Source organism: Eurosta solidaginis, chromosome 5 (genome assembly GCF_040869045.1).
Source record: "Eurosta solidaginis isolate ZX-2024a chromosome 5, ASM4086904v1, whole genome shotgun sequence".
Lineage (NCBI taxonomy): Eukaryota > Metazoa > Arthropoda > Insecta > Diptera > Tephritidae > Eurosta > Eurosta solidaginis.
In genome coordinates, this window is record NC_090323.1 from 272,873,847 (window position 1) to 272,886,847 (window position 13,001).

The following is a 13,001-nucleotide window of genomic DNA, read 5'->3' on the forward strand; positions in this document are numbered from 1 at the left end:
TATGAATAAATAAATAATTTTTGGAAAAAAAAAACAAAATTCGCGATACTTTTTGAAGACACCTCGTATTTATCTAACGCAGTGATAAGCGAATGTGATAAAAGCTTCGCTACAACCGAACAAGTTTAGAATGATTAATACCAATACTTTAGCTAAGGAGGATCACAATAGCATTCAAAAAAGCATTTAGGTATAAATATACACGATACATACATACATATTACTATTTTGCATTTAAATAAAACAAACCCAGCATACAATTTTAGACTAAATACCACGTCAGTAGTAAACAAAAAGAACAAAAACTCCCCTACGCCCACATACATATGTAGGTATGTATACAACTGTTCAGTGATTTAACTAGCAGCAACTAATCTTCTGGCTTAGACGCTGAAAGGAGTATAATAATAAGAGCCACCAGTTTGTACTTTTGCGAAATTCACGTCTAATGACGTACTTGGCGGGTATTGGAAAATGACCTTCAACACATTTCTCCGAAGTTTATATTAACATATGTATATAGTGATTGTTGGAAAGAGGATGAAGTATTTAATTAAACCATCCCAAATACCTCATGAAATGGTTAACTCATCTCTGATGTAGCGTAATCTTAACAGAAAAAAATGTATTTCATTAAGTTCTTCCAATGCTGGAAGAAATATGTTACCTATCAAAAACCAACAGAGAGACAGCGGGTTGGGGAGCTGAATTATGGACCACATTTTGCGTATACAACTAATAGATTATTGACCGTTTTCACCATCTCTAGTTAAGTTAGAATTTATCTGGGGGGCTAGCAGTCCTTCGGATAGTCTCATTTGACAAAAATACATGTAAACAAGCAAGGCAGCTAACTTTTGTTTACCCTTTTTCCTTGCACCTAACTGACAATCGATGTTTCAGTTAGCATGACGAGTATTACGATAGCTTGCAGATAAGTGACTAACTGTAGATTTATATAAAATATTTACTTAAATCTCATGCAGAGTTATATTGTATTGTTATTAAATCACAGGCAATTTACTCACCGTGTAATCTCCGTAGGCAATATTTAATGCCAGTTGTGTTGTGTGTGGCCTTATAGGTCGACGAGAGGATAGTAAGTTTACCATGGAGCGCTTGAACTGGCTCCAATGGGTATAATGTGTGGTAGTTGTCCACTTCTGGCGGGAGCGCATGTTGCGTCGCTTCTGTTGGGTCGAGCATTAGATTTGAGATCTCATTGCGGGTAAGAATTTCAGAACGTATCTCATCGGGCAGGAAGAAAGCAGATTCCAAATGGGTTTTCGGTTGTAATGCTATTAGATTAGAAGCTGGCCCTGGATACACATGATGACCGGTATATAGCATTGGCGGTTGTGCAGATGGAATTGGTGCTACCACTGATGGGGCGGCATGATGTGCGCTAACTGGATCAACAACACCACTACTCACCACAACATTTGTATTGGAGGCATTTGTATGGTTGGCAGTTGGGTAAAAGTAAATTGTGCCACCTACATTCTCCTAATACAAGTCAACAACAAAAACAATAAGGATTTAATTTATTAACAAGAATATGCATTATTAAGCTACCATATGTACATATCTAAGTACATATAACTACATAAATATAAGTTTGTATGTATTTATATAGCAAACCTGATGTACACTCGCCGGCAGCGTTGTTGGGATAGGAGAGGCATGAGGTGTAATACGTGGTGGAGACTTTTCATCGCCAGCACCGCCCGTTATGTTACTCGGCGATTCGTTTCGTAGCATTGTACCACGCACCTTCATTGGTGTTGTCATGTTGACGTATGCTGGGTTGCCAGCTGGTGGCTGGGTTGTCGTTATTACACCGTTCACTAAAGCATGTGCTGCTGATTGTGTTTGTTGTTGATGCTGTTGATTTTGCTGATGCTGTTGATGCTGATGGTGATGTTGTTGATGTTGTATTTGCTTTTGTTGCGCTACAGCGGCAGCAGTTGCCTTCTGCAATCCCAAAAGAGATGAGGGATTAACATTCCCCGACTTTGTGCCTGACGGACCGATACCACCACCACTTACGTTGACACCAGCATTGCCAAGACCATTACTAAGCATTGGTGCATGATAGGGTGCATAGAAATTTGGTGACGAATTTATGCCCGTTGGAATGAATTCGGGTGATTGCGGAGTAACCTGACGAGCCGATTATACATACATGGGTACGAGTATAGTAAACATAAAGAAGCAAATAAATAAATATAAAATGAGCAATATGTATACATACATGTATAAATACATATTTACATAGATAAAGATATAGGAACCGTACCGATTGCTAAACACATCTAATTAGTATTTGTATATTTGACGAGATTCCGTTAAGTAGGTAACTCATTTTCAGTTAAATACAAAAAGTCGACTGTTAACGATAAATAAAAGAAATATGAAATAACAATCTCTTGATTTTTCGACCGTTGTCATACAAAAGCAGTTAAATTTGGCCAATAATCAGATACCTATTAAGAGCTGTTCATCCTAACAAATATTTGCAGTAAAATTTTGTATACCTCCATTTAGGCCGGGTATCTAGTGTGAGTTTAAACTCCAGGTAATGTTAACTAGAGTTTAACCCTGCAACTTCGGCCGTTAAGCTGAGATGAGCAGCACAATTTTATGTTATCGAACAAAGTGGCAAGATTAAACTCTATTCAATTTTAACTAAAGTTTAAACTCGCAGTGTTATGCCAATTCACACAGAGGTTTAATGAAATAATTAGTCAAGTTTTCTACATTAAAGCCCTAATCGAACTCAATCTTCTATACAAAATACAAATTCTTAATTATCTCATTATTGCTTTATTGAATGCCTAATCGAGTGAAAAATCCAGTCGGTTTTGCCTGGTGCTTCGAATTTTACTGTCAATGTAACAAATGACAATCAAAAATAAATTATTTTTAATAATTTACGAAATATAGAAAAACACATGGCTGAACGATACAAGGTGGCAGCATGGGACAGCTGATTATAAAATTTTTTTATTTGATTTGATACATCAATTTCCGACGCAGTACGATTTTGACATTTGTCCATCGAATTTACAAAAACTAAGTACATGTAATTTTTATTTATGTTTGTAGGTATGTCACCATGCTGCCACCTTGTATCGTTCCGCTATGGAAAAACACGAAAAAATTCAAAATTTAATTTTCGCTGCATTCGGTGCAAAAGATAATATGGCTTTTTCAAAAATAGGCACATTTTTGGGTAGGTGCAACATTTATGGGGAGTTGAGTATGCATTTTATTTTCATTGTATTTATAGTTAAGAAGGAAACGTCTGCTTTCCATTTTAACTGTTTCTTGTAAAAACGAAATATTTTTTTGGGGCTACTGATAGATGTTCGCTCAATGAAGCAAAAGGCCTTTTATGAAAAGGGAAACTTAATTATTTCATTAAATAAAATTGTGATTCGATTAAGTTTCTGTGTGAAAACGGTATTACGCTTTTTGTACGCTGCTCAAGGGTTGTAAATATATTTTATTCTATTCTGAACGCCACGCCCTCACTGGATATTTCGTTATTTTGTGAAAATTGTTACCTGTTAGCAATGCAAAAGCATTACACTTTTTACCCTGCATAAAATGACGTCATGGCAATGTTACTCTGTTAAACCATCTGATAATGAAAATTTATTTTCTTAACTCTACAAATTTTTATCGAAAAAAAAACTGAAATTGTGGCATTAATTGCTAATACATTTTTATACTCAGTTCAGCAGAGCTCACAGAGTATATTAAGTTTGATTGGATAACGGTTGGTTGTACAGGTATAAAGGAATCGAGATAGATATAGACTTCCATATATCAAAATCATCAGAATCGAAAAAAAAATTGATTGAGCCATGTCCGTCCGTCCGTTAACACGATAACTTGAGTAAATTTTGAGGTATCTTGATGAAATTTGCTATGTAGGTTCCTGAGCACTCATCTCAGATCGCTATTTAAAATGAACGATATCGGACTATAACCACGCCCACTTTTTCGATATTGAAAATTTCGAAAAACCGAAAAAGTGCAATAATTCATTACCAAAGACAGATAAAGCGATGAAGCTTGGTAGGTGAGTTGAACTTATGACGCAGAATAGAAAATTAGTAAAATTTTGGACAATGGGCGTGGCACCGCCCACTTTTAAAAGAAGGTAATTTAAAACTTTTGCAAGTTGTAATTTGGCAGTCGTTGAAGATATCATAATGAAATTTGGCAGGAACGTTACTCCTATTACTATATGTACGCTTAATAAAAATTATCAAAATCGGAGGGTGGTCCTTGCCCACTTTAAAAAAAAATTTTAACAAAAAATTTAATATCTTTACAGTATATAAGTAAATTATGTCAACATTCAACTCCTGTAATGATATGGTGCAACAAAATACAATAATAAAAAAAAATTTCAAAATGGGCGTGGCTCCGCCCTTTTTCATTTAATTTGTCTAGGATACTTTTAATGCCATAAGTCGAACAAAAATTTACCAATCCTTTTGGAATTTGGTAGGGGCATAGATTTTATGACGCTAACTGTTTTCTGTGAAAATGGGCAAAATCGGTTGAAGCCACGGCCAGTTTTTATACACAGTCGTCCGTCTGTCCTTCCGCATGGCCGTTAACACAATAACTTGAGCAAAAATCGACATATCTTTACTGAGCTTAGTTCACGTACTTATCTGAACTCACTTTATCTTGGTATAAAAAATGAACGAAATCCGACTATGACCACGCCCACTTTTTCGATATCGAAAATTACGAAAAATGAAAAAAATGCCATAATTCTATACCAAATACGAAAAAAGGGATTGAAACATGGTAATTGGATTGGTTTATTGACGCGAAATATAACTTTAGAAAAAACTCTGTAAAATGGTTGTGACATCTACCATATTAAGTAGAAGAAAATGTAAAAGTTCTGCAGGGCGAAATAAAAAACCCTTGAAATCTTGGCAGGTATTACATATATAAATAAATTAGCGGTATCCAACATATGATGTTCTGGGTCACCCTGGTCCACATTTAGGTCGATATCTGGAAAACGCCTTCACATATACAACTACCACCACTCCCTTTTAAAACTCTCATTAATACCTCTAATTTAATACAAATATCGTACAAACAGGTTCTAGAGTCACCCCTGGTCCACCTTTATGGGGATATATCGAAAAGGCGTCCACCTATAGAACTAAGCCCCACTCATTAACACCTTTCATTTGATACCCATATCGAACAAACATATTCTAGAGTCACCCCTGGTCCACCTTTATGGCGATATCTCGAAAAGGCGACCACCTATAGAACAAAGGCCCACTCCCTTTTAAAAATACTCATTAACGCCTTTCATTTGATACCCATATCGTACAAACAAAGTCTAGAGTCACCCCTACTCCACCTTTATTGCGATACCTCGAAAAGGCGTCCACCTATAGAACTAAGGCCCACTCCCTTTTAAAACACTCATTAACACCTTTCGTTTGATACCCATATTGTACACACGCATTCTAGAGTCACCCCTGGTCCACCTTTATGGCGATATCTCGAAAAGGCGACCACCTAAACAACTACCACGACTCCCTTTTAAAACCCTCATTAATACCTTTAATTTGATACCCATATCGTACAAAGTCTAGAGTCACCCCTGGTCCACCTTTATTGCGATACCTCGAAAAGGCGTCCACCTATAGAACTAAGACCCACTCCCTTTTAAAATACTCATTAACACCTTTCGTTTGATACCCATATTGTACACACGCATTCTAGAGTCACCCCTGGTCCACCTTTATGGCGATATCTCGAAAAGGCGACCACCTAAACAGCTACCACGACTCCCTTTTAAAACCCTCATTAATACCTTTCATTTGATACCCATATCGTACAAACAAAGTCTAGAGTCACCCCTGGTCCACCTTTATTGCGATACCTCGAAAAGGCGTCTACCTATAGAAATAAGGCCCACTCCCTTTTAAAATACTCATTAACACCTTTCGTTTGATACCCATATTGTACACACGCATTCTAGAGTCACCCCTGGTCCACCTTTATGGCGATATCTCGAAAAGGCGAGCACCTAAACAACTACCACGACTCCCTTTTAAAACCCTCATTAATACCTTTCATTTGATACCCATATCGTACAAACAAAGTCTAGAGTCACCCCTGGTCCACCTTTATTGCGATACCTCGAAAAGGCGTCCACCTATAGAACTAAGGCCCACTCCCTTTTAAAATACTCATTAACACCTTTCGTTTGATACCCATATTGTACAAACAAATTCTAGGGTCACCCCTGGTCCACCTTTATGGAGATATCTCGAAACGGCGTCCACCTATGGAACTAAGGATTACTCCCTTTTAAAATACTCATTAACACCTTTCATTTGATACCCATATCGTAAAAACAAATTCTAGAGTCAACCCTGATCCACCTTTATGGCGATATCCCTAAATGGCGTCCACCTATAGAACTATGGCCCACTCCCTCATAAAATACTCTTTAATGCCTTTCATTTGATACACATGTCATAGAAACACATTCCAGGGTTTCCCTCGGTTCATTTTCCTACCTGGTTATTTTTCCTTATGTTGTCACCATAGCTCTCAACTGAGTATGTAATGTTCGGTTACACCCGAACTTAACCTTCCTTACTTGTTTTAATTGCATTTATTTACATTGAGAATCAGCTGATATACAGGGCAGCCATTTATGTCGTTTTCGTGTACGATAAAAGCTGCCACTTTTCAGCGACAGGAACCGCTCTATAAAAGTTTTGCCATTTATTTAGGTAACAATTTTTGGAAAAAAGAAAACGCTATTGTAACGAATTTACTGCAAATCCTCTTATTTGCAACTTTCTGCCAAGTTCGAATCACTAAACTGTTAAATAAATAACTCCACTATTCATTAATGCAAAATGGCCTTTATTAAAGTTCTTCACAATAACACTACTATTGCTCGCCAGATGCGTCTTAAATCAAAACTGATTCTCGTGCCTCAACTGTTGCTTCTTTTACAGTGTCTTGTTTCCTCGTTGACATATTTCTAGGCGGTTCTCTTCTGGAATTTACTAGTTAGTTAGCAGATATAAAATTACCAACTATAACTACGTTTAAGGCTCTCATATGCGCGTGCATGTGTGAGTGTACTTGCGCATCTCAGATAAAATATATGCATGTGTTTGTGCGTTTTCTCTCCGCTGCGTGTACTTACATATGTGTAGACATAATGATTGATTCGTTTATGTAGATACAAGTCACTGTCTGCTTTATTGTTGTTGTTGCTTCATTTACTTAGCATCAGACTAGTGATGTGAGTATCACTTAGTGTCACTAATATTCGTCACACTGCCCTCCACCTAAGTCTGATCGTCCCGATCAGACAAATCTCTCGATCTAAACGCTGCCAGCCTTTCCAAATGAACCACTTTCATTTTGGTTCGTGGTTTGCCAATGGTTTGTATGCGGTACACTACATCGTTGATCCGTTTTATAACTTTGTATGGGCCTTCCCAATTACACTGCAATTTCGGGGACAAACCTTTTTTTCGTTGTGGGTGGTATAACAGGACCAAATCTCCGTCCTGAAAACCTTCCAATTTAATTGCTTTATCGTATCGGGCTTTCATCTTGTCACTCATAATCTTCCAAGACACCAGTGGATTTCTTGACATTTCTCTCCGCATCGGCATCTATCCCAAACTTCAAATCAGTTGGCAGTCGAAGGTCATTGCCAAAAATTACTTTTGCAGGGGTTTGGCCCGTTGTCTCATGCACTGCTGATCGGTAAGCCATCAAGAATAATGGTATGCGGGTATCCCACTCCTTATGGTACTTGTCTACTACTTTCCTTAAATGCTCCTACAAGGTTCTATTGAAACGTTCCACCATACCATCGGACTGAGGATGCAATGCAGTTGTCCGTGTTTTTCGAATGCCCAATGACTTACAGATTTCCTGGAACACAGCTGATTCGAAATTCCTGCCTTAGTCAGAATGTAACTCCATTGGTACACCATACCTTGCAACCCAATTGTTTATAAACACTTCTGCTACTGGATCTGCTTCTTGATTTGGGATTGGGTATACCTCTGGCCATTTGCTGAAATAATCCATAACTACTAGTACATATTTGCTTCCGCAGTTGCTAGTAGGAAATGGGCCTACGACATCCATAGCGATCCTTTCAAATGGCGCACCTGAGTTATATTGCTTCATCTGGCCATGTCTTCGGGTTTTGGGCCCTTTCGCTCTGCTGCAAACCTCGCAGTTCGCAATCCACTCAGTGACCGACTAACGGCAACAAACCCAATAGAATCTCTGTTTAATCTTCTCGAGCGTCTTCGTGATTCCAAGATGACCTCCGCTTGGACCATTATGCAACTCGCTGAGCACGTCAGGAATCCTCTTTCTGGGAACAACTATCAGTTTCTTCTTGCATTGACCATCCTCACTCTCCCATACTCGAAGCAAGCAACCGGATATCAATTCTAAACTCTTTCACTGTGCCCAATATGACTTCGAAATTGGACTCCCTACTGACATCACCTCTCTATTTGGTCTTTCGTTTCGTACGAGCCCTTGCATAACATGTGACAGATCTGTATCTTCTAGCTGACACTTCCTTAGTTGTTCCTTGTCCCATTCATCCGCACACGTTATAGTCATTAGCCGGATATCTATAAGGTCTTCTTTAGCCTCGGCCTTTGAACAGTGCTTGCATTCCAAACTACATGGTCTTCGTGACATTGCATCGGCATTCCCATGGGTACTACCTTTCCGACGCTTAATGGAAAAGTCATAGCATTGTGATCTGTCCAGACGCGGAATCGCTGGCCGTAGAGGTATTTGTGAAAATCGTTAATGCACTCTACCAATGCCAACAGCTCTCTCCGTGTAACGCAGTAGTTCCTTTCTGGTTTTCCAATTGAACGGCTGTAATATGCAACTAACTTCTCCTGTACATCGACCAGTTGTGACAAAACGCCTCCTATAGCATATCCACTCGCATCTGTATCTAGAATAAATGTTGCTCCTGGAATCGGATATGCTAACATTGGGGCAGTGCACAAACGCTCCTTCAATGTTTGGAAATCCACTTCTTGCTCCTTCTTCCATTCAAAAGCTTTATTTTTTCTTGTAAGCTCATGTAGGCTATGGGATACGCTGGAATCGTTCAACTTGCGATAGTCCACGCAAAACCTCATTTTCCAATCCTTCTTCTTCACAAGTACTACCGGTGAGCTCCATGGACTAGCTGATGGTTCGATGACGCCGCTGTCGCTCATTTCTTGTACGATTTGACTCACAACTTCCCGTTTCGCCAGTGGACCACCACGAGGAGCTTGACGTATCGGCCTCGCGTCTCCAGTGTCAATTTGATGTTTCACAACGTTGGTGCGGCCTGGTTTGGAACCATCCTGGTCAAATATGTTCGCGTACTTTAGGAGCAGTTGTTTTGCCTTACTCTGATAGGCTTCCTCTAGCACCTGCGTCCATGCCGTGATGTCATTTGAAATATCAGTATTACTAGATGAAACGTGTTCCTGGAGCTGTTCACAGTTAATAACTACCTCAGCCTCTTGGCATCTTCCCAAAATAGCTTCTTAGGTCAGTTTGAGTGGTGACTTGAACTCATTGAGCACTCTTGCCGGAATGCGTCCATCTTGTTTTGTCATAGCCAGGGTTTTTCCTACAAGTATGTTCAGTGCTGGTTTGTTTGCTGCTTCGACAACCCACAATTTGTTTGTCCCACAATCTCCATCAACCTTTGCCCAGATGACTGCTTCGGATATTGGTGGTATTTTCTGACTCTCTTCCACCAGCACTCGTTTACTGCTGTAGCCTCTCTCGTAGCCGAAATTAAGTGGCACATCCATGTTCTTATATCGCATCGTCTTGCTTTGCATATCGATCTTGATGCCTTGGTCGATTAAGAAGTCCACTCCAATTATGATTTCATCAACAATCTCTGCCACTATAAAATTGTGTAGTACCGTGACGTTCCCAATTGCTACTTCTCCAATTACCTGGGTGTCCTCTCCCGTGGCTGTACGTAATCTTGCTCCAAGCAATGGTCTTATCTTCTTGTTGACTGATCGAATGATGGAATGGGATGAACCCATATCTACAGTCAGTAAACGTTCCTTTCCATCCACATGTCCCCCGATAGTAAGATTGCTTGACATTCTTCCAATTTGCGAGATAGAGATTATGGGGCATTCAATTGAAGGAGCCAGCTGTCGCCCCTTGCGGCTGACTCTCTTTAGTTTAACGATTGAGTGGACTTGGAGATTTACTCATCTGCGTAGATCTGCGTTTACGGCCACCCAGATTGTTGGAACTGTTAGGGTTGGTGTTGCAATAACGCGCAATGTGCCCTGACTTTCCACACTTAAAGCATTTGACTGCATCATTATTCTTCTGCTGCGTACCCTTCAATGCTTCCAAAATTATGTCTACCCACTCTGGTCTTTCTACTTCCACACGATGAGCCTTATATGCTGGTTTACTCAATAGGGAGGCAGTTTCCTGAGTCAATGCATGTGATACCGTTTCAGCAAATGTTGGCTTTGGGTTTGCGTATGTGGCTCGCTTCGTTTCGACGTCCCGTATGCCATTTATAAAACTCTGATTTATTACCTTCTCGGTGTATTCCACGGGTGCGTCCGCATTTGCCAAATGCGCCAACCTTTCAACATCCGAAGCAAACTCTTGCAAAGTTTCATTAGCTTTTTGGTAACGGTTTTGCAACTCTATTCGCTTCCGTATCGCCTCGTTAGAGCACTCATCAATGTTTCGTAGTTGTTCCGCTCCCCCTCGGGAATAGTCCGTAGGATTTCAGCACCAGATCCTTTCAATGCCACGAATAGTGCAGCAACTTTATCTTCAGCACTCCAGTTGTTCACTGCTGCGGTCTTCTCAAACTGAATCTTAAACACCTGGAAAGGAACAGAGCCGTCAAAAGATGGAGTTTTTACCTTCGTATTGCTTGCTGAAACAACTGGGCGATTTAGTTGCAACTCCTGTATATGAGCTCGCAATATTTCAATCTCGGCATCGATTTTGTTCTCAAGTTGCAAAATTGTTGTGTCTTACGCCTCCATCTTCGAAGAAATACGTCCTTCTTGCTCTTCCAGTTGTGCAGAGATCTGCGCTGAAATTTGTGCCGACATTTCGGATATTCGTGCCTATTGTGCTCCAATCTTCGATGTTATACGGTTCTCCCGCGATTCCAGTTGAGATGCCAGTTGAGAGTAGTGAAAAAAATGTTTCAGACATTCCACCAACAAAAGAAACCTCATATGTAAATTTTTGCAGCAAACTCTTTGAGGATGTTGCTATTATAATACCATGTCCTAGAGTGCTAAGAAATTTGGGCTTATAAAAAGTGTATTCCCGGCCGTAGTGCTAGTTTTCTTTGGGTTTCGTGTAAATAATATAATAATAATCATAACCAATTTATTTGCAACTTTTCAGTTCTTGGGAAAAGGGTCCTTAATTATTTGAATTTTTTTAAGTCTAATATCATTTTTAAAAGTTTTAAAACATTTAATTTTTATGTTTTCAAATAAAATGTTACTTTTCAATCCAAAATAACCTTATTATTTTAGGGTGGGTATACCTATTCCAAATTAACCGACATGGTATTCCCCTCCAATTTTTTATAAGTTATAAGATATTTTTTTTTATTTCTAAAACGTTCGGCTGTAAGGCTATGGTTTCCTGCTTCCTTTATTGGCAATTCTTGTAGTAACTTACCAACCCATTTGCATTGAAAATGCATGCAAATTCTTAATTTTACAGACAAAAATAAAATGGGTATACCACATTACCCGCACTTACACTACGTTTGTTTCTACTAAATGACAAATACATACATACGTACAAAATGTGACCGTGTTTCTGAAAGATTCTGAGCGTGATTAAGTGTGGGAAGGCTAATCCGCTATCCATGTTAGATTAACCGACTCCGTATATAAACGCAGGATAAAGCTGCAGACATTGGTGCTTTATCGGTAACCGGGTCGGTAACCTTATAACAGCTGATTCGACCAACCTTATGGGAATCAATGCAATCGATTGGTGCCGCTAAGGTCGTAACCGTATCGTAGCCAACCAATTGGTTTTTGGTTTACCGTCGTAACGATAAACAGCTGATTACGTTAGGGATACGACTACAGCGATACGACATACGGCACCAATATCCCGGTTAAGATACTTATGGGGCTTTTCATTAAAGCCCGTCAATAAACACCCTTCTGTACATAACATGTATGTTAAACCATTAACGGTTAGTACCACAAGAAGAAGATTTAAGATGTTGGCTGTTATATCAAAAATATGCTGGGATATCGTGATGCAATTCACTTTATATCAGCGCTCTTCATTTCATAGCACAATTGTGCCTTCTCAATTCACACGCATATGATTCGCTCTGTCGTCGTTGAAGCGGGAGTCATTGGTGCCGTATGTCGTATCGCTGTAGTCGTATCCCTAACGTAATCAGCTGTTTATCGTTACGACGGTAAACGAAAAACCAATTGGCTACGATACGGTTACGACCTTAGCGGCACCAATAATCGATTGCATTGATTCCCATAAGATTGGTCGAATCAGCTGTTATAAGGTTACCGATACGGTTACCGATAAAGCACTAATGTCTGCAGCTTGAGTTAGTCGCCGCTTGGCACCATTGTGGATAAGTACAAGTGTGTTGACTTCTTTCTGACAGGCACTCGCTTAAAGCAGTCTTACGTACCAAAAATGCAACTCTAGAACTGAGATTTGCATCAGGTGAGCGAGGCTGTTTGTAATTTTGACGTTTATCGATTAGTTGACACACTTGGTATTGTACACAATGCTTGGCACTTGGCGTAGCAACATCGGTGATGGGTATCGGCTGATCGGTATCAAAAGGGCCGTTCCACTGGTTTATCGAGCTCTGGCTCTGGCTCAAATCTCATTGGAACGATCTGGATCAACTTTAT

The 13,001-nt window shown here is 39.5% G+C and overlaps 1 protein-coding gene across 11 annotated transcripts in view; it reads right to left on the reverse strand.

Annotated features, from left to right (window-relative positions):
- Positions 1 to 13,001, reverse strand: part of PAN3 (Poly(A) specific ribonuclease subunit PAN3) — a 165,167-nt gene that overhangs the window by 59,552 nt on the left and 92,614 nt on the right. For all 11 annotated transcript variants that reach the window (XM_067790791.1, XM_067790796.1, XM_067790787.1 and 8 more), the window contains 2 exons: positions 1,642 to 2,163; positions 1,029 to 1,506 (listed from right to left, as the gene is read on the reverse strand). In XM_067790791.1, the coding sequence (XP_067646892.1) occupies positions 1,029 to 1,506; positions 1,642 to 2,163 (1,000 nt within the window). The remainder of the gene's footprint in view (positions 1 to 1,028; positions 1,507 to 1,641; positions 2,164 to 13,001) is intronic.